The 21732-nt window shown below is 26.7% G+C and overlaps 8 protein-coding genes across 8 annotated transcripts; 3 read left to right on the top strand and 5 right to left on the bottom strand.

Annotated features, from left to right (window-relative positions):
- Positions 1 to 24: 24 nt before the first annotated feature.
- DICPUDRAFT_82110 (uncharacterized protein) lies at positions 25 to 1853 on the bottom strand (the record flags this gene model as incomplete). The annotated part of the gene is made up of 2 exons (XM_003291384.1): positions 25 to 477; positions 1791 to 1853. 2 exons carry the CDS (start codon positions 1851 to 1853, stop codon positions 25 to 27), a joined length of 516 nt encoding a protein of 171 aa, XP_003291432.1.
- Positions 1854 to 4083: 2230 nt separating this feature from the next.
- On the top strand, positions 4084 to 4515 carry DICPUDRAFT_11157 (uncharacterized protein; the record flags this gene model as incomplete). The annotated part of the gene is made up of 1 exon (XM_003291390.1): positions 4084 to 4515. A coding segment is annotated over one exon (432 nt), but the record flags the coding sequence as incomplete, so codon positions are not given.
- A 927-nt stretch (positions 4516 to 5442) lies between these two features.
- Positions 5443 to 6952, bottom strand: DICPUDRAFT_156039 (uncharacterized protein; the record flags this gene model as incomplete). The annotated part of the gene is made up of 3 exons (XM_003291383.1): positions 5443 to 5510; positions 6536 to 6630; positions 6939 to 6952. 3 exons carry the CDS (start codon positions 6950 to 6952, stop codon positions 5443 to 5445), a joined length of 177 nt encoding a protein of 58 aa, XP_003291431.1.
- Positions 6953 to 8287: 1335 nt separating this feature from the next.
- Positions 8288 to 12753, bottom strand: DICPUDRAFT_89388 (uncharacterized protein; the record flags this gene model as incomplete). Its single annotated transcript, XM_003291382.1, has 4 exons — positions 8288 to 8307; positions 10869 to 10928; positions 11799 to 12590; positions 12666 to 12753. The coding sequence occupies 4 exons, from the start codon at positions 12751 to 12753 to the stop codon at positions 8288 to 8290; spliced, it is 960 nt and encodes a 319-aa protein (XP_003291430.1).
- Positions 12754 to 13284: 531 nt separating this feature from the next.
- GADC (uncharacterized protein) lies at positions 13285 to 14733 on the top strand (the record flags this gene model as incomplete). The annotated part of the gene is made up of 2 exons (XM_003291389.1): positions 13285 to 13297; positions 13367 to 14733. The coding sequence occupies 2 exons, from the start codon at positions 13285 to 13287 to the stop codon at positions 14731 to 14733; spliced, it is 1380 nt and encodes a 459-aa protein (XP_003291437.1).
- A 667-nt stretch (positions 14734 to 15400) lies between these two features.
- Positions 15401 to 16234, top strand: DICPUDRAFT_82105 (uncharacterized protein; the record flags this gene model as incomplete). Its single annotated transcript, XM_003291388.1, has 1 exon — positions 15401 to 16234. The coding sequence occupies one exon, from the start codon at positions 15401 to 15403 to the stop codon at positions 16232 to 16234; it is 834 nt and encodes a 277-aa protein (XP_003291436.1).
- A 27-nt stretch (positions 16235 to 16261) lies between these two features.
- Positions 16262 to 19140, bottom strand: DICPUDRAFT_49816 (uncharacterized protein). Its single transcript, XM_003291381.1, has 2 exons — positions 18853 to 19140; positions 16262 to 18764 (listed from the first exon to the last, which is right to left on the bottom strand). The coding sequence occupies exons 1-2, from the start codon at positions 18940 to 18942 to the stop codon at positions 16338 to 16340; spliced, it is 2517 nt and encodes an 838-aa protein (XP_003291429.1). The 5' UTR covers positions 18943 to 19140; the 3' UTR covers positions 16262 to 16337.
- A 1117-nt stretch (positions 19141 to 20257) lies between these two features.
- Positions 20258 to 21718, bottom strand: DICPUDRAFT_38997 (uncharacterized protein; the record flags this gene model as incomplete). The annotated part of the gene is made up of 1 exon (XM_003291380.1): positions 20258 to 21718. The coding sequence occupies one exon, from the start codon at positions 21716 to 21718 to the stop codon at positions 20258 to 20260; it is 1461 nt and encodes a 486-aa protein (XP_003291428.1).
- Between the last annotated feature and the right edge of the window lie 14 nt (positions 21719 to 21732).

Genomic DNA, 21732 nt, shown 5'->3' with positions numbered 1-21732 from the left:
TTTTTCCAAATAAAATTTCATCCTTTAAAGCGGCAATGGATATTTGTTATCCTTATCCAATATTATTAACTTATCTTTATATAAATCTAAATCTATTGAGTTTAAACTATTTTTATTGTTTTCACTATTTGTAGTGTTATTTATATTATTATTTTGGTTTTCATTATTACTATTGTAATTGATGTTATTATATATATTTTCTTTAATTTCACTATTGTTACTAAATGTTTGGGTATCTTTATTATTATTACTATTTACACTATTGTTTTGGGAATCTTTATTATTATTACTATTTACACTATTATTACAATTTTCATTTTTATTATTATTATTGAGTTTATTATATATTAAAGATCTTTGAATTATATTAAGGTTATCAACATTATACAAGTTATTATAAATACTGTTACTGTCATTTAGTTTTAAATGATTTCTTTCTAATACTAAATCCTGTATATTAATATGTTCCATTGAGCGCTTTAATTTAATTTTAACCCAAAAAAAAAAATTAAAAATTTTTAAAATTTTCAAAAAAAAGTAAAAATTTAAAAAAAAATAATTTTAATAAAAATAAATTATAATTTAAATTATATTAAGTTTTCTTTTAATATGATATGAACATTTTATAATAGAAATATTCTAATTTAAAATTTAAATTATTAACTCAATTTCAAACATAATGAAAGCAACAACAACAATAATATAACAATGTTGGTTTTTGACGAGGATGATAAAATGCGCATTATTACCATAATTAAAACAAAACCCTACTCAAATTAATTAATTAAAGGAGATTATCAAAATATTTTACTCTCTGTTATTTTCCCAGAATCTATGAAAGAGGTTACTAAAGATTGGATTAATTAAATATCCATAGATTCGTTTGAGAATAGGTTCATCGGAATTATTACCATAACTCAATCATATTAATAAACATATCAATTAATAACTCACCACAAAATACAATTTAATATTTGTCAAACTTTTAAATTAGAACTCAAAGCAGCAAAAACAATTATTTTATTCAATAAGATCAAAGAGTTATGCTTTTAAAATAAAATATTAAACCTAATACATTGAAGATATTCATAATGTTATCAATTATCATTTCCCAAGAAATTTCGAACAATATAGTCATAAGGTAGGTCGTCCTGGTAGAACTGATAAAGTACAAGAACCAAAAGCATTCAGTTTTCTTTCTACAAATGATGGTTATTTAATTTCAGCTTTTTTCGATTTCTTAAAAGATCAATATCAAACACCATATGTTCGATAGTGACAGTGACAGTAGCAGCAGGGGCAGCAGCAGTATCAGCAGCAGCAGCAGTATCAGCAGCAGAGCAGTATCAGGGGCAGTAGCAGGGGCAGCAGTAGTATCAGGGGCAGTAGTAGCAGGGCAGCAGCAGTAGCAGTAACAGTACAAGCAGCAGGGGTAGCAGGGGTAGCAGGGGTAGCAGGGGTAGCAGGGGTAGCAGGGGTAGCAGCAGTAGCAGCAGTAGCAGCAGTAGCAGCAGTAGCAGTAACAGTAGCAGTACCAGCAGGGGTAGCAGCAGTACCAGCAGGAGAAGCAACAGTACCAGCAGGGGTAGCAGGGGTAGCAGCAGTAGCAGTAACAGTAGCAGTACCAGCAGGGGTAGCAGTACCAGTAGCAGCACCAGCAGGGGTAGCAGCAGTACCAGCAGGGGCAGCAGGGGCAGCAGGGGCAGCAGCAGTACCAGCAGGGGTAGCAGGGGTAGCAGCAGTACCAGTAGCAGTAGCAGTAACAGTACCAGCAGGGGTAGCAGCAGTACCAGCAGCAGGGGCAGCAGCAGCAGTACCAGCAGGGGAAGCAACAGTACCAGCAGTACCAGCATCAGTAGCAGTAACAGTAGCAGTACCAGCAGCAGGGCAGCAGTACCAGCAGCAGTGTGAAGATAGCAACAGTGATAGCAATAAAAAAATAAAAATTAAAAAAGATTAAATTCATTTTTATCGTAAACTAATAATAGCTCTTATGTATTTATTTGAAGGATTTTTTATAAAAAATATTTTAACAATAAATAGTTTTTTATTTTTATCTATAAACAGATTCAATATTTGGGGAATATAAAATTTTTATTTTAAGATTATTAAAAATAAAAAAACATCATTTATTAAATAGATAAATAATATAATTAAATTTTTATTTAATTTTAATTTGTATTTTTGTTTTGATTTATTTAACTACTTTAATAAACTAATTTTAATATAAAAGTATTGTTATTAAAATAAATTATAGTAAAGGAATAGTATCACAAAAAAATCAAGAAAATAAATGAGGTATAAAAAAAAAATGAAAGAAAAGTAAAAATAAATTATTTTTTTATATTAAAATTATAGTTTTTTTATTTTAATATTATTGAAAAAAATAATTTGATTAATGTGGTCTAATTCCCCATTTTATAAATTTTTGAATTAAAGTTTGTTAATGACTGTAAATTTCTAATCAATTTCCTTATTCTTCTTCTTAAAGGGCTTGATAAAATACTAGCTTTTTAACCAATATGTGTTTTTGCCAATCTTAAACACTTACATTCAAAATCAGAATCTAGTCCCTCTTCAAATAACTTTACATTTGTAACACTCCATATTTTGTCTATATAGAGTTCTTTTTGTGTTGTTATTGGAGCTGTAGGTGGTGTTGTTAGATTGGAAATGTTGTTTTTTTTTAAATAACCTTTTAATCAAATTTCTTTGGTCATTTTCCTTTGGGGGATGAAATTTGTTTTTTTTTTTTTTTTGAATTTTCCCCCTTTTTTTTAAAAAAAATTTTATAACTTTTTTTTATTTTGTAATTTTTTTGGTAAATTTTTTTTTTTATAAAAAACATAGTTGAAAAAAAAAAAAAAAAAGAATTTTAAAAGTTTTTGGTTGGAATAAAGGGAAAGAAAAGAAAAGAAAAGAAAAGAAAAGAAAAGAAAAGAAAAAAAAAAAAAAAAAAAATTTATAATGAAATTTTTTTTAAAGATGAAAACTTTTCTTTATATAGTTGATTATAAGGTAATTTGTATAAAAATTAAGTTTGCAAATTATATGATTTTTTCCAATTGTTTTTTTTTTTTTTTAGTATATTATTTTTTTATTTATTAAATTTTTTAAATTTTTTAAATTTTTTTAAATTTTAATTAAAAAAAAATGTGTTTTATAAATTTTTTTTTTTTTTTTTTTAATTAAAAATAATAGCTTTTATAACCACACACACTATTTTACATTTTATATTGCTTTTTTTTACACCAATCAACTTTACCCATAGCATAATATTATTTTATTATATTTTTTTTTTTACCCACCTCACTCAACTTCACTTTTTATTAGATTTGTTTTTTTTGTAAATAATTTTATTTTTAGTTTTTATATTAAAAAAAAAAAAAAAAAAATTAATATATTTTGTAAATAAATTAGTTTATTATATTATTTGTTATTTGTTATTTATTTTTTTGTAAATAATTGTTTGTATATTATATAAAAAAAAAAAAATATATTATTTATTAATAAATTATTTTTATTTTATTTGTAAATAGTAAAAAAATGTTTTATTTTGAAATTTGTTTTTTAGTTTTCTTCATTTTTTATTGGTTTTTAAAAAAAATCAAAAATAACACCACCAAACACTACTACCCAGATGGAACCGAGTATGACGAAGACTTGTTCCTCGACGACGCATTTTATGAGGATTTTCATAAAAAAAATAACCCACCACAACAAAATCCTCAATCACTATCACAACCACAACCAACAAACAACAATAACAACCACAACATAATCCAAGACCAACTATCACAATCGCCCCCACCCCAACAACCACAACCACTATCACAATCACAATCCCAACCACAATCACAATCACAACCAAAACCAAAAAACACTGCATCCACCCCTGATTACAAAAAACTTCTTCAAAATATTCGTGATTACGAAATAGAAGAAGAAGAAGAACAACAACAACAACAACAACAAGAATCACAGCCAAAATCACAACAACAACCAACATTAACAGCCGCTACAGCCCCAACTATTTCAACTGCTGTCAAAAATCCACAGCCATCACCACCTGAGGAAGCCATAAGACGTTTAAATCAACGTTTAGAGCTCTACCAATTAGAGAATCGTAGAGTAATTCCAGGAGATGGCAACTGTCAGATGTACGCCTTATCTGACCAAATTTTTGGAGACTTGGAACATAGCTTGGAAATTAGAAGAGCCATTGCCACATGGCTCATTAAAAATAAGAATCTCACCCTTAAAAATGGTGCAAGAATATCCCAATTTGCCCATACTAAAAATTGGTATAAGTATTGCATCCGAATGGCAAGAAGTGGAACTTGGGGTGACCACTTAACATTAATTGCTGCTGCTGAAGTATATAAATCTAAAATAACAATTATTTCATCAGTCGAATCTGATAGCAGCTTTTTCATTGAAATTGTTCCAAATTCAATTGAAAATGATAGAGCAATTATTTTATCACATCATGCCGAGGAACACTATGGCTCAGTACGTCCAATGATGGTTCAAGACGTAAATTATTAAAATTATAGAAAACTCAGCCAGGTTATATTTTATTTTTAAAGGTAAATAATTATTTTCTTTTTTTTTTATCTTTTATAATTTTTTTATAATTTATTAATTCATTTTTTAATACAATAGATTTCACTATTGTCATAATATTGACATTGGTCTATATATTTCGGTATTAGCTGTACAGCTAATCAATAATTTATAGACAGAAGGGTTTGCTAAATAATCGTATTACAAGTGATAGTTCGCTCGGTGATTCAAATAGTGGTCTAAGCAATGTTTCAAGAAGGGTTCAAGTGGTTCAAGCAATTTAAGTAGTGGTTCAAATGTTGGTCCCAATAATGTTTCAAGTAATCAGTGAAAAGGCTGTGAAAGTAATCGTTCAAGGGGTGGTCAAATGGTCGTTCAAAGGGGTAGTTCGCGTGGGGATTCAAACGGTGGTCAAGAAATTTAAATTTTTAAGTTATATTTATAGTAATCAAATGTGGTTGGCTCAAGTAGCTATATAAAAAGTAAATCAAATGTGGTTGGTTCAAGTAGTAGTTCAAATAGTGTTTCAAATAGTTATTTAGGTGGTGAAGCAAATGCAGTTTCAAGTGGTGTTATATCTATTAGTGATTCATGTGGTACTTCAAATGTTTAATACATTGAATTGTAGGAGTCCAAACAATTTAAATAATAATCGGTCAAGCTAACAAAACCAGATTAAGAACCGAAAACAAAAAAAGAAGTTAAAAGAATAAGGGAATTGAGTAGAGATCTTCGATTTGATAAGTTACTTATAAGAAAGATCAGAATTCGTCAAGAAGTCATAACTTAAGTATGATATCTTTATTTAAAATTTTATTTAATATTAAATTATATATTAATAATCTTTTTATTTTATTTTTTCTTTAAATATATTAATTAACCACCCAATATTATAACAAAACAGTATACCGTAGTTGATTTATAATGCCAATCAATCTCATGAACTATTTTATAAATATCATTAATTTTCTCTGGCCAAGTAATTATGATAGAAATAAAATAGTTTTATGAAGAGAAGGTAAAGAACACAGAAGTTTTCATAGCTATTCATCAAATTAGGTAATATCATACCTCGTCACTTCAAGAAGTCCATTAAACTTTAATTTTCACTCATCATCAAAATAATCACAGCGCAACAATTTATAGATTTAAATCAACTATGGGAGAAATAAGGATTATGAAAAAAACTCACCCTCGATAAACTGGTTATAAAGATCCAGGCACAATTAGACAAATAAATATTTTTATAAACAAATTAAACTAATTTTAATATAAATTTAAAACAATTATAATAAAAAAAATAAAAATTTTTTAAATTATTTTTTTCATTGTTTTATCGTTTATTTTTTATTATTAAAAAAAAAAATAAAAAAAAAAAAAGTTATAAAGAAATAATAAAGACAAAAAAGATAATAACTAATGGGATGTTCCTATCAGCTTTTCTACAAACACTGAAAAAGATGAAATGGAAATTTGATCCAAATTTAATTTTAAATAAATAAATAATAAAGTAAATAATTAAATAAAATTTAATTTAAATTTTAAAAAAAAAATTATTTTCTTTTTCAATTTTATTTTTATTTTTTATTTATTTATTAAATTATTTATTTATTTATTTATTTATTAATTAATTAATTAATTTATTTATTTATTTATTAATTTATTTTTTTATTTATTAATTTATTTATTTATTTATAAATTGTTTATTGTTTGCACATTATAAATTGATCCCACTGAATTAAAAAATGATTTGAGTTTGTCCATTGGTCATCATGCTATCTTGAATAAATTTAACCCCTTTTTATTTAGAGCACCTAAATGCTTTAAATAAAAAGGAGGTTTAAATTTATTCAAAAAAAAAAAGAATTAAAAAACTAAGTACTTTTCTATTTTTACTACCACTACCAGGTTTACCACCATCTGCGTTTTCTATATATATACTATTTTCACTGTTAAAATTTATTTTTACCACTATTCTCTTCGTCCTCTTGATCTTTAATATTTACATTACCATTTTCTAATAATTTGTATTCATGGTGATGATCGTCAATTATAATTGAGGAACTGTTTTTTTTTAAAAATTTGAAATTTTTTAAAGATGAAAACTTTACTTTATATAGTTGATTATAAGGTAATCTGTATAAAAGTTAAGTTCGCAATTTATATGATTTTTTCCAAATGTTTTTTTTTTTTTTTTTAATATATTATTTTTTAATTTATTAAATTTTTTAAATTTTTTTAAATTTTAATTAAAAAAAAAGTGTTTTATAAATTTTTTTTTTTTTTTTTTTAATTAAAAATATTAGCTTTCATAACCACACACACTATTTTACATTTTATATTGCTTTTTTTTTTACACCAATCAACTTTACCCATAGCATAACATTATTTTATTATATTATTTATTTTTTTTACACACCTCACCCAACTTCACTTTTTATTACATTTGTTTTTTTTGTAAATAATTTTATTTTTATTTTTTATATTAAAAAAAAAAAAAAAAAAATAATATATTTTGTAAATAAATTAGTTTATTATATTATTTGTTATTTGTTATTTATTTTTTTTTAAATAATTGTTTGTATATTATATAAAAAAAAAAAAAAAAAATATATTATTTATTAATAAATTATTTTTATTTTATTTGTAAATAGTAAAAAAATGTTTTATTTTGAAATTTGTTTTTTAGTTTTCTTCATTTTTTATTGGTTTTTAAAAAAAATCAAAAATAACACCACCAAACACTACTACCCAGATGGAACCGAGTATGACGAAGACTTGTTCCTCGACGACGCATTTTATGAGGATTTCCATAAAAAAAATAACCCACCACAACAAAATCCTCAATCACTATCACAACCACAACCAACAACCAACAATAACAACCACATCAATATCCAAGACCAACTATCACAATCGCCCCCATCCCAACAACCACAATCACTATCACAATCACAATCACAACCACAATCACAACTAAAACCAAAAAACACAGCATCTACCCCTGATTACAAAAAACTTCTTCAAAGTATTCGTGATTACGAAATAGAAGAAGAAGAACAACAACAACAACAAATATCACAGCCAAAATCACAACCACAACCAACATTAACAGCCGGTACAGCCCCAATTATCTCAACAGCTGCAACTAGTATTAACTCAGGGGCAGTCAAAAATCCACAGCCATCACCACCTGAGGAAGCCATAAGACGTTTAAATCAACGTTTAGAGCTCTACCAATTAGAGAATAGTAGAGTAATTCCAGGAGATGGCAACTGTCAGATGTACGCTTTATCTGACCAAATTTTTGGGGACTTGGAACATAGTTTGGAAATAAGAAGAGCCATTGCCACATGGCTCATTAAAAATAAGAATCTAACCCTTAAAAATGGTGCAAGAATATCCCAATTTGCACATACTTCAAATTGGTATAAGTATTGCATCCGAATGGCAAGAAGTGGAACTTGGGGTGACCACTTAACATTAATTGCTGCTGCTGAAGTATATAAATCTAAAATAACAATTATTTCATCAGTCGAATCTGATAGCAGCTTTTTCATTGAAATTGTTCCAAATTCAATTGAAAATGATAGAGCAATTATCTTATCACATCATGCCGAAGAACACTATGGCTCAGTACGTCCAATGATGGTTCAAGACGTAAATTATTAAAATTATAGAAAATTCAGCCAGGTTATATTTTATTTTTAAAGGTAAATAATTATTTTCTTTTTTTTTTATCTTTTATAATATTTTTTATAATTTATTAATTCATTTTTTAATACAATAGATTTCACTATTTTCATAATATTGACATTGGTCTATATATTTCGGTATTAGCTGTACAGCTAATCAATAATTTATAGACAGAAGGGTTTGCTAAATAATCGTATTACAAGTGATAGTTCGCTCAGTGATTCAAATAGTGGTCTAAGCAATGTTTCAAGAAGGGTTCAAGTGGTTCAAGCAATTTAAGTAGTGGTTCAAATGGTGGACCCAATAATGTTTCAAGTAATCAGTGAAAAGGCTGTGAAAGTAATCGTTCAAGGGGTGGTCAAATGGTCGTTCAAAGGGGTAGTTCGCGTGGGGATTCAAACGGTGGTCAAGAAATTTAAATTTTTAAGTTATATTAATAGTAATCAAATGTGGTTGGCTCAAGTAGCTATATAAAAAGTAAATCAAATGTGGTTGGTTCAAGTAGTAGTTCAAATAGTGTTTCAAATAGTTATTTAGGTGGTGAAGCAAATGCAGTTTCAAGTGGTGTTATATCTATTAGTGATTCATGTGGTACTTCAAATGTTTAATATATTGAATTGTAGGAGTCCAAACAATTTAAATAATAATCGGTCAAGCTAACAAAACCAGATTAAGAACCGAAAATAAAAAAAGAAGTTAAAAGAATAAGGGAAGTGAGTAGAGATCTTCGATTTGATAAGTTAATTATAAGAAAGATCAGAATTCGTCAAGAAGTCATAACTTAAGTATGATATCTTTATTTAAAATTTTATTTAATATTAAATTATATATTAATAATCTTTTTATTTTATTTTTTCTTTAAATATTAATTAACCACCCAATATAATAACAAAACAGTATACCGTAGTTGATTTATTGTGCCAATCAATCTCATCAACTATTTTATAAATATCATTAATTTTCTCTGGCCAAGTAATTATGATAGAAATAAAATAGTTTTTAGGAAGAGAAGATAAAGAACACAGAAGTTTTAATAGCTATTCATCAAATTAGGTAATATCATACCTCGTCACTTCAAGAAGTCCATTAAACTTTAATTTTCACAAATCATCAAAATAACCACAGCGCAACAATTTATAGATTTAAATCAACTATGGGAGAAATAAGGATTATGAAAAAACTCACCCTCAAATACCTGGTTATAAAGATCCAGGCACAATTAGACAAATAAATATTTTTATAAACAAATTAAACTAATTTTAATATAAATTTAAAACAATTAAAATAAAAAAAATAAAAATTTTTTAAATTATTTTTTTCATTGTTTTATCGTTTATTTTTCATTATTAAAAAAAAAAAAAAGAAAAATATGCTTTTAGGTTTCACTTAGGAAGGGGATGTGTAATGAATAAGGACAATTACTTTATAATAATCAACAGAGTTATTATTTTGATCAGCAACATACTCTTTTCTTTTTTTACATTTATTTTTTTTTTTGATTTTTGATTTTTTTTTTGTAAAAATATTTTTATTAATATTTTGTATTATTTATTTATTTATAATTAATTTATTTTTTTATTTTTTAATTTATTTATTTATTTATTTATTTATTTATTTATAAATTGTTTATTGTTTGCACATTATAAATTGATCCCACTGAATTAAAAAATGATTTGAGTTTGTCCATTGGTTATCATCCTGTCTTGAATAAATTTAACCCCTTTTTATTTAAAGCACCTATATGCTTTAAATAAAAAGGAGTTTTAAATTTTTTCAAAAAAAAAAAAAGAATTAAAAAACTAAGTACTTTTTCTATTTTTACTACCACTACCAGCTTTACCACCATCTGCGCTTTCTATATCTATACTATTATCACTGCTAGATTTATTTTTATATATTAAATTTATATAAAATTATAATATCTCCACTTTTTCCGTAAAGGAGTCGAAATTCTCATATCTCAAGAAATAGCGCATGTGGTCTAGTGGTATGATGCATCCCTGCCACGGATGCGAACTGGGTTCGATTCCCAGCATGCGCAAAAATTTTTTAAGCACTTTTAATCTTTCAGGTGATTTAAATTTAAATTTTGAAGTTGGGGAGAAAGCTATGAAAATAATGGTGATTGCCACTACCATCCATTGGTTCTTCACTTTTTTTTTTAAAAAACCTTCTATTGAAATAGTTATACACACCAATCAAAACCACTCCACACAAATCAGTCCTAAATCAAAGAAAAAAAAAACTTCATAAAATGGACAGGTTGTTTCAACCTTACCCCAACCCTTACTACTTCTTATAATTTTATATAAATAAAATACTATCACTTACTTTAATTTTTATTATTAAGTTTGTTTTTTAAAAAAAAAAAATTGTTTGAAGAAATATTAGAACAAAATTATAATATATTTTAAAAATATAAAGAATTTTATTTAAATTATAATAATATTTTAAAAAAAATTAACAACAACAGTTAAGGTTTGGGATAGGTTGGATTTTTGGGATTGGCTTAATTTCGGGAATTGGTGGGCAACAAACTGTTAAGCATGGTGGGCAACATTCAGATTTTGATGAGATTGAATTCCCACCGAATGAATTGGTATTACCACCTGAAACTACACTTTGTTTCATTAATGTACCAGAGTTTCCTAAAGATGTAATTGAACCTAAATATTATAATATAAAAGTTATTAAAAAATTATTTTATAAATATTAAAATTTTTTTATAAACATACTAAAAATCATTTTTATAAAATAATATAAAAAATAAATTTTTTTTTTTTTATTTATAGTTTTTTAATGAAAAAAAATACTTATTATTCATACTAATAATTCAGAATACAGATTATCTAATTTAAAAAAATTAAAGATTAAAAACTAATGATTAAATAAAAAAACAATAAAAAAATTAAGTGGACCATTTTAATTGAATAAACAAAAAAAAAAGTTTTATAACCAATGGTGCATATTTAAATATACCCATTATTTTTTATTTATTAAAAAGTTTAATATATTGTATTTTGAAATAGAAAACAATAGTTCATTATTGTTATTGGTAATATATACACAGTTGTTGCTATTGTTGTTTAATAGGCTATTATAAATTTCATTTAAATTTGAATCTAATTTGAAATTATTATTATTACTATTACTATTTTGTTGTAAAATATTTTTAATTGATCCATTATTATAATTTAATAATAAACTATCAATAGTTATTGACCCTAAATATTTATTATCATTTGATAAAACTGGTATTTGTGAATTATCTTTAAATAAATCTAAAAGATTTTGGTCTATATTGGCGTCAACACTAACTGAGATGGGTTTCTTTAAAGGTTCATTAACTAAATTTAAAAAGTCCAATACTAATAAATTGTTTAACTCTTCTCTTTCCATTTTGCCATTACCGCTACTGTTATTATATATATTATTATTGATTTGATTTTTTTCAATGAAACCATTTTCCAATAACCAATGATTGCTTAAATGTTTTGTCATATAGTTTCTTATTGTATCTGGTAAAATAACAATACAACGTTGTCCTTTCTTTAATTGTGAAGCAGCTTTTAAAGCACCAACCATTGCCGAACCTGAAGAACCACCGCATAGCAAACCTTCTTCTCTAATTAAACGACGAGCCATTAAAAAACTTTCTGCGTCATCAGTTTTAACCCATTGGTCAATCAGAGACCTATTTAAAACTCCTGGAATAAAATTATGCCCTATACCTTCGATTTTATAGGATTTTTCTTCACAATTTAAAGATGAAGGTTGAGCAACTTTGGAACCTACTGGATCAATACCCACAATTATGCAATTTGGTAGTGTTTCTTTAATTCTTTTAGCTATACCTGTTATTGTACCACCTGTTCCTACACCGCAACATATCATATCTATTTTTCCATCACATTGCGCTATTAGTTCTTTTGCAGTTGATTCGTAGTGTGCCTCTGGATTAAAATGGTTATTGTACTGATCTAAAACAAAGCTGTTTGGTATTTCCTTATTTAACTTTTTAGCTAAACCAAAGTGACTTTCTTCAGAATCATGCGATGCATTATTATTGGTTCTATAAATCTCCACACCCAATGCATTTAAAACATCCAACTTTTCAATTGACATTCTTTCTGGTATTGTAATTATCATCCTATAACCTCTTATAGCTGCTACTATAGCCAGTCCAATTCCTGTATTACCTGATGTTGGTTCGATGAGTGTTGTTAAACCTGGTTTAATTTTATTCTCTTTCTCTGCTTCATTGATCATCTTTATTGCAATTCTATCCTTTATAGAACCACCACAATTAAAATATTCACATTTTGCCACTGTGTTATATAAATATAATTAATATTTAAATTGAACTTTTTGATGATTAATCTATTAAAACCTATAATACCTACATATTTCGCAATCCAATGTATTGATTTTATTAATTTTAACAATTGGAGTATTACCAATTGTTTCTAAAATATTTTGATATATGCTCATTAGTTTGTTATTTGGTTTTCTATGATATAATAAACTATTATCATTATTATATTATTTATTTTGAAAGAAAAAAATAAATTTTAAAAACACAAAAATAAAAAAATTTAAAAAAAAAAAAATAAAATAAAAAAATTATTTTTGGGAAGAGATATTTTTAAACAGTCGGCAAGCGATTATTATTTAATAATATCTATTTTAAGATAATTAATAATAATTATGGTTTATTATTATAAATTCTTATAATTAACATGTAAAAATAATAATAATTTATGTATAAAAAAAAATTTATTTCATTTTTAATTTTTTGGGTTTTAAGGTTTAGCATTTGGATGATTAAATTTTTATTTTTTAATATTTTTGTTAAATTAAAAAAAAAATTTTATAGAAATTTTTTTTTATTTATATTTTTGTTAAATTAAATTAAAAAAAAAATTTTTAAGAAATTTTTTGAAGTGATTATATTTTTTTTAACTGCAACAACAAATAACAACCACTATAAAATTATAACAAAAATAAAAATAATTCTATTCAATGACATTAAATGGTAAAAAAAAAACTTAAATTAATTAATATTTACTTTTATTTTAATTAATATTTTTTTTTTTTAATCTAGGTAAATTTTATGATTCATATGCTGATGAAGCATCGTGCAGACCAATTTCAAAATTTAAACTTGAAGATGAACCCAATGACCCAGAAGTTATAAAGAATTTAATTTTAGATGAACTATTACTAGATGTTAATGGAAAACAAAATTTAGCAACATTTTGCCAAACTGATCTCGATAAAAATATACACGAATTAATGGATAAGTGTATTGATAAAAACATGATAGAAAAAGATGAATATCCACAAACTGCAGAGATAGAGAATAGATGTGTCAACATTATTGCTGATTTATGGAACTCACCAAATCCTACAGATACTATTGGATGTTCAACTACTGGTTCAAGTGAAGCTGCAATGTTGGGTGGCTTAGCATTGAAATGGAGATGGAGAGAACAAAGAAAGAAAGAAGGTAAACCAACAGATAAACCAAATTTAATTACTGGACCAGTTCAAATTTGTTGGCATAAATTTGCACTTTATTTCGATATCGAATTAAGAGAAATCCCAATGGAACAAGATCGTTACTTAATGACACCTGAAGAGGTTTTGAAAAGAGTCGACGAGAACACCATTGGTGTTGTACCAACTCTAGGTGTTACCTTTACCCTCCAATATGAAGATGTAAAGAGTATAAGTGATGCATTGGATCAATATCAAAAAGAAACTGGCATCAACATTCCCATCCATGTCGATGCTGCTAGTGGTGGTTTTGTTGCTCCATTTATCCAACCAAATATCATTTGGGACTTTAGACTACCCCGTGTAAAGTCCATCAATGGATCAGGTCACAAATATGGATTATCACCATTAGGTGTAGGCTGGGTTGTATGGAGAGAAAAAGAAGATTTACATAATGATTTGGTTTTTGAAGTCGATTATTTGGGTGGATTAATGAAAAATTTTACATTAAACTTTTCAAGATCCGCAGGTCCTATCGTTTCTCAATACTATAACTTTATTCGTCATGGTAGAAATGGATTTGCAAAAATTCACAATGCCTGTGTTGGTCATGGTGTATTTATAGGTGAACAAGTTAACAAACTAGGTATTTTCGATATCATTTATGATGGTAAAACAGCTCTCCCAGGGGTTGCATGGACTTTAAAGAAGGATGCAAATGTTAATTTCAATTTATACGATCTTTCTGAAAGAATGAAGATTAGAGGATGGCAAGTTGCTTCATATTTATTAAAAATTGTTGAAAAAAACATTGTTATTCAAAGAGTATTAGTTAGACATGGTTTTAGTCGTGATATGGCCCAAATATTTATTGATGATCTAATTCGTAGTATAGATCATTTACAAAAACATCCATTAGTTTCAAAAACTAATCATACTGACTGTCAAAGCTCCATTAAAAAATCAATTTAGTTTAAATTTTTTTTTTTGAAAAACTATTATTTAATTTTCTTTTTAAAAAATAAAAGTATCTATAATTTATTTTTTAAAAGGATAAAATCTGCATTTATTTATCAATTTTTTTTGATTTACTGATTTATTTATTATTAATCATCTATGAACATTTGATTCTTAGTATTCTTTTGAAATTCACTATTTGTTGGATGTTTGAGAGTGAATTAAAATTAAACATCCAATCCAGCCCCAGTATTTGCATTTTGGTGGAGAAATGTTTTTTTTTTTTTTTAATGATGGATTAAAAATTCAGATAAGGCTTGTCTACTCCGCATTTTTTTGCATATAAATTTATTAGAAGAAAACAATGTGTTTATAAAAAAGAATGAAAATATAAAATTTAAAATATAATAAAAAAAAAATCTATTTAAATTTTAAGATATTTATAAAGATATTAATAAAAAAAAGAAGTTAAATCCTCTTGTGCTACTTATTTTTTTAAGTCTCATAAATTCACAATTTTGTGTTTTGACACTTAACATTTAAAAAAATATCCAACATTATTTTCACAATTTTGTGCATTAGACACTTTACTTTTTAAAAAAAAATAAAAAAATTTTTTATAAATATCAGATTTTAAAATTTTTTATTTTTATCAAAAACAAAAAATTAAAACACAAATAAAATGAAATTTTTTATTAATGTAATTATAATTTTAATAGTATGTGCTGCTTCATTTATCAATTGTCAAGAAGCTCCAATTGTTAAAGCATACAGACCAACTGCTGAGGGAGTTGAAGGACAAGCGGTAGAAGGATGGACTATATTTGGTTATAATTTCGATTTAAAACAACTCAACACAGAATTTAAAATTGGTACCTATCAATATGCCTCAACATTTAATACCGTGAGAAACCAAAGTGCTATTCTTTTCAATAATTTGTTTGACTATAAACCCCCAGTATTCAAAATTGGTGAATCATTCACAATTACAGCCAATATTGCCTATAAAGATATAGTTTCACAACCAATATCATGTAAATATCAAGAAGCAAGTTATCTTAACACCAAAAAAGATGTAACTGTTGCCTTTGACAAAAAAGGAGGTAAAACTAAAATCGCCGGTTCATTCGCTGATTTAGATATTTCCAAATATCAAGTATTACTTAAAGATATCGAATTTAAAGTAACAGCAATTGATAAAAACTCTATTACTGTTCAATACCCAGAATTTAAAGGAGAATTTTTTGGTTTTGATTTAACACTTTTTATAATTCATAAAGAAGTTTGTATTTACGATCAAACTGAAAATATTATGATTGAAGAATATTTAGATCCAATCTCTGCTGAAGAACCACCTAGAAGCGAAGAAGACTCATCCAAAGGTAGTAATCCAGGCTCTACACATGCACCCACATCCTCTGGTGAAAATGTTGATGAACCCTCCGATGCATTTAAATCATTTTCAATACCATCAATTGTAATTGTTACCATTTGTTTAATACAATTGTTCTTTTAAATAAATTAAATTAAATAAAAACCTTTTATTATTATTTTAAAACTATACAAAAAATTTTATTATATATTTGATTTCTTTTTTTTTAATTCTTAATATTATTAAATTATTTTTTAATTTTTTTAATATTAGCAGCTTCTGAAGATTTAACAAGATTGATAACGGAATTTGATAAACCACGAGCACAAGTTACTAATTGTTCTTCAGCAGTTGGGTCATTAAAGTCATTTGATTTTACAGCGCATAAAATTTTTAATTGTGTAGAGAAATTACCACCACAATCGCAATAGGTTAAAACATTTTGTTTTAATCTTGCGTCTGAACAATTATCAGCAATATGCTTAGCTTGTTGTTGTACTTGTTTGATGGTATCAGCAATCTTACGTGCAGCCATAATCATACCTTTAACATCACCTTGAGCAGCAAAACTACTGATAAGAGCCATTTGTTGAGCAATTTCATCAGATAATTGAACTAAAATACCGAGTGGTGTACCATCACGAACTTTACTTTGAAGAGCATCTTTGACTTCTTCGGCAGCAACATATACAGCTTTATTAACTGGACCTTCTGGGATATTGAATTTTGGTGCACGTTTTCTTTCTTCTTCTTCAGCAGCAAGACGTCTCTTTTCTTCTTCAGCAGCAGCAATACGTTTCTTTTCTTCAGCTTCCATTTTAGCTAATTCTGCAGCATGAGCAGCAGCACGAATTCTAGCTTTTTCTTCAGCTTCAACTCTAGCCAACTCTTCGTTTCTCTTTCTCTTTTCTTCTTTTAATTCATCAGAAGTTGGTTGAATAACTTGAGCAAGAGTGCTACTGGCTTCTTTGACTCTGCTGATAACATCTTCTAATCTTCTACGAGCTTCTTTATCGTTTGGATCGGCTAAACATGCTTTAATTGATTCTAAGAGTTGTGGAGTAAGTTTCTTGAGGTTTTCAATGGCTTCTAAAACTTGTCTCTTACGTTCTGGATCAGTAATAGTTTGAGCATATTGTTCTGCGGCTTCAATTTGTTTCTTGATATGATTGGCAATATCTTTAGCATATTGAACACCTTTGTATTGCATCTCTGGACCACCTTCATCAATACATTTAAGAAGATTATCGAGATCATTGTGAATTTTAGTATTGAGTGCTGAAACAATTTCATATGGTTGGGAGATTTGACCAATGGCTGATTTGGCTTCTTTAATATCTGATGATAATTGTTTACGAGCTTCGTGATCATTTGGATTATCAATAGCTTTTCTGGCATTGCTAATAATTTTTGGTTTAAGGGTTTCTAACTTAGCAATGGCAGTCTTTATTTGATGACGTTGACCTGGATCGGTAACACTTTCTAAGAGGGCATTGGCTAATTCGATATGTTTATCGATGGCAGTTGGGATATGTGAAAGTAAAACTTCAGCACGTTTCTTATCACCTGCAGCGATAGCCTCTTCGAGTGAGTCGAGCTCTCTAGCTAATGAAACACCAGATGCAGCAACGATTTCAGCTGGATTTGAAACAACAGCGGTAGTAAGAGCTTCTGAAGCTTTTTGTGTGGCGAAAATAACATTATCTAAATGTCTCTTGGCTGCTTCATCATTTGGATTTTCTAATACTGGTTTCATTGCTTGAATTAATTGTGGAGTTAATTTCTTAAGATCTTCAATTTGTTTTAATAACATCTTCTTTTTAACTGGATCTTGACAACGGTTTGCAACAATGATAGCATTTGAAATTTGAAGATTGGCATTGTTAACAATTTCTCTAGCTGCAGCAGCACCATTACCCATTTCAATTTGTTTTGGAAGAGTACGGAGATTATCAACTAATGCTGCACCAGCACGATTAACTTCATCTTCAGCCATTGTACGAATTGGTTTCCATTTGAATGCTAAATCTACAAACTTGGTATTGGTTTCGAAAATTAATTTGATTGTATAAATTAAATCATCGATTGAACCTAATAATTTTGAAGAGAGTTCTGAACGCTTGGATTTTAAAACTTCATCTCTTGGATTGCCGCATACTTGGCGTGCTGAAGCTTGATGTTGCTCACTAAGAATATTAACCATTGTTGCAATATCTTCAAGTTTTGAACGAAGCTCTGGATTGTGGCTACCCTCTGAACGACGTTGTGATCTTTTGACTAATTCACCTTGTAATTGATTAACATCTCCAACCATAATCTCTAATTGTTTAATATTTTCAATTTCATCAATTCTCTTTACACCTTCTGCTGCTTTCTTTGCAATATTTACTAATACTTTAATATTTGATTGTTCTTCAATTAATACTAATAATACAACATTTTGTAAAATTTCTTTGGCTGCTTTAATTGCATCTTTTTGTGGAGTTCTATTCCATGGATCTTCTCTAGCACGAACAGCATGAACATATAATTGGCCTGCTGAATTCTTTAATTTCTTTGATGTACCTTCTAATTGATATTTAAATTCATCATCAATTAATGTTAATGTTTCTTCTGCAGCCTCTGCCATACCATTAACTGCTTGTTGAATTAACTCTACACCTGGTACCATATCCTAAAAATATAAAATTTATAAAAATTAAATTAATTATTTGTTTTTTAAATATTTGTTTTTTTTTTTTTTTTTTTTTTGTTTTACTTACACCAAAAAGAGTATTCTTTTCTTCACTATCAGTTATAGCAATAACTAATGATGATACGGCATCAGCAATCATTTCTAATACTTCATCCATTTTATTTTATATATGTAATTATTATTATTATTATTTGAGAAATAATCTCTGTATATTCTGTAGCGGTGTTGATTTCTTAATTTAAAATTATATTATTTTTATAATCTATGAATACAAATACTATTTTTTATTATTATTGAATTATAAAATAGAATTAGTATTTAAATATATTGAAGAAAGAAAAAAAAAATATAAAATATAAAATATAAAATATAAAAATAAAATAAAAAAATAAAAAAAAGAAAATATAATGAAAAAAAATTTAATTGGTTTTTTTTTTCAAACAAAATTAAAATAAATCATATTTAAAATGGGTTTTTGTTATTTCTTTGTGTGTGTGTGTTTTTTTATGTGTTGTTTTTAGTGTGGTGTTAAATATATTTAGCTTTTTTTTTTTTTTCTAAAAACAAAGATAGAGTGGGGGTGGGGATGTCACTTTTATTATTATTATTGTTATTTTTGATTTTATTGGGGTTTGATAATCAACACACCCAATCACTCCTACAACATTTATATACAAATAAGAACACACTAGTGAACAAATTATATTTCACTTCATAAAAAAAAAAAACAAATTTAGATTCACTAAACAAGATTGATGATGATTGAATATTATTTAATGTATTGAAATATATATGTAATATGGTAATAATAATAATAATAATAAATACTATTAACTATTTAAACATAAAATACCGTTAAATTTTATAAAAGTGTGTAATGTTTTTTTTTTTTTTCTTATTTTAAAAACAAAGAAAAATTTTACTTACAGTTACACTGTGATTAATTTTAAATTTTCACAACAATAACTTTTTAAAAAAAAAAAAAAGGAAAATTTTTTTTTTTTATGATACTATTTTACAATGTGGTAAATAAATAAAAATAACTTGAAAAAAAAAAAAATTTTAAATATTTTATATTTATATTTTTTTAGTTTTGTTTATAACAGCTGAATTGTTTAATTGAAAAATCTTTTTTTTTTTTTTTTGAAAAAAAATAAAAATATATTTTGAAAAAAAAAAAATTAACAACAAAAAAACTATTTTTTAGTTAAAAACCCAAAATTATCATTATCATTTTATGAAAATTATCAATGGAAATTATTATTTGAAAACCAATTTTAAAAAAAATAAAAAAAAATAAAAAAATAAAAAAAAATAAAAAATAGGTTTTTTTTTATAAAAATAAAAAAAAAAATAAAAAAAAAAGTTAGTCCTGTTTTTTTTATTTTTTTTTTTATAAAATTATTTTTTTATAAAATTGATTTGTTTTCTTTGAATTGATTTTAATGATAATATTAAAAATAAAATTTATTTTATTTATTGATTTGTTGTTTTCCAGTTTGTTTAGGTAATTTACTATTTTGGTCGTTAAAATCTTTTTCTTTATAAAAATGAGGAGCGATTTCAGGGAGCCAAGAGGGTTGGATTTCGATTACTTGTCTCATAAATTCTTTTGTTGTTAAAACCAATTCGTAATATACGACCCATTTTGGAGGATTTTGGAAAAGACAGGATGATGGATGAATTTGTACACTTTGATTATGTTTTGTGGTTCTGAAGAGACCTGTTTTTTCTAAACGAGCAGTATTATAAAAGTAACCTGAAGCAACACATTTTCTAATCGAATCGGTATCTTCAATGTTTGATTCTAATGGTATTTCGACACGATCCAATAATAATTCTAATTGATCACGTACATCTTGAGCACGTTTCATTGAACGATGTTGAATGAAATTTTCAAAACACCATTGAATTGCAAAACCTGATTCACGCCATTGATTATAAACATTGAGTAGTGTAAGATGGTCGCCTTGTGGGTGGAAAAAGTTTTTACGTGCTGCATCGGCTGCAAATGCTTTGTCTTTGGGTCGATAGAAAATAGTATTACCAACACTTAACATTGCGCAAACTGTTAAAATTTCTTCACTACATTTATATTTTTCACTTGCAATAATCATTTTAGATAATTGTGGATCGACTGGAAATTCTGCCATTCTTCTACCTAATTTAGTTAATTGACCTCTATCGTTCAATGCACCCAATGCATAAAGCTGCTCGAGTGCAGACATAAGGGTTTGTGCTGGTGGTGGGTCCATGAAATCGAAATTAACCAAATCGTCGATACCCATTGATTTTAATAATAGAACCACATTACCTAAATTTGTACGCTGAATCTCTGGTATTGTATTATCTTCCAACTCATGATCGAATGCCCATTCGGTGAATAATCTAAAACATTTACCTGGTGCGACACGACCTGCTCTTCCTTTTCTTTGATTTGCAGAGGCTTTACTGACAGGTGTGATGACCAAAGACTCCATACCAGTACGTGGGTTATACATTTTTTGTTTACAAAATCCAGGGTCAATGACATAAATAATATTATCGATGGTTAGTGAGGTCTCTGCAATGTTTGTGGCCAATACTACTTTTCTGGCGTTTGGTGGTGTTGGTTCAAAGATTTTAGCTTGTAAATCGGTTGGTAGTGTTGAATAAATTCTTGTTATAACTAATTCTTTGATTTTGGTACCCAGACCACGGGTTCTTTGTTGTAACATCTCTGCTGCTTGATCTACCTCTTCTTGACCTGTTAAAAAAACCAAAATATCACCAAGTGGTTCTGTAATATGAATTTGTAATACTGTAACTACTGCTGCATCTAAATAATCTGCTTCTGGAGCTTGAGTATAGTGAGTTGCCACTTCGAATTTACGACCTGGAATATTGAATGTAGGTGCACCATCGAAATAATCAGAGAATCTTTCCGCATCCATAGTAGCTGATGAAA

Source organism: Dictyostelium purpureum, assembly GCF_000190715.1.
Source record: "Dictyostelium purpureum unplaced genomic scaffold DICPUscaffold_276, whole genome shotgun sequence".
NCBI lineage: Eukaryota > Evosea > Eumycetozoa > Dictyosteliales > Dictyosteliaceae > Dictyostelium > Dictyostelium purpureum.
This window is presented reverse-complemented; position numbering and strand designations above follow the sequence as displayed.

What these genes read in the sequence shown, in the direction of transcription:
- DICPUDRAFT_49816 (XM_003291381.1), bottom strand. Translation starts at nt 18,942, where the DNA reads ATGGATGAAGTATTAGAAATGATTGCTGATGCCGTATCATCATTAGTT. An exon ending in AAAAGAATACTCTTTTTGGT is followed by an intron (nt 18,765 to 18,852) that starts GTAAGTAAAACA and finishes TTATATTTTTAG; the next exon opens with GATATGGTACCAGGTGTAGA.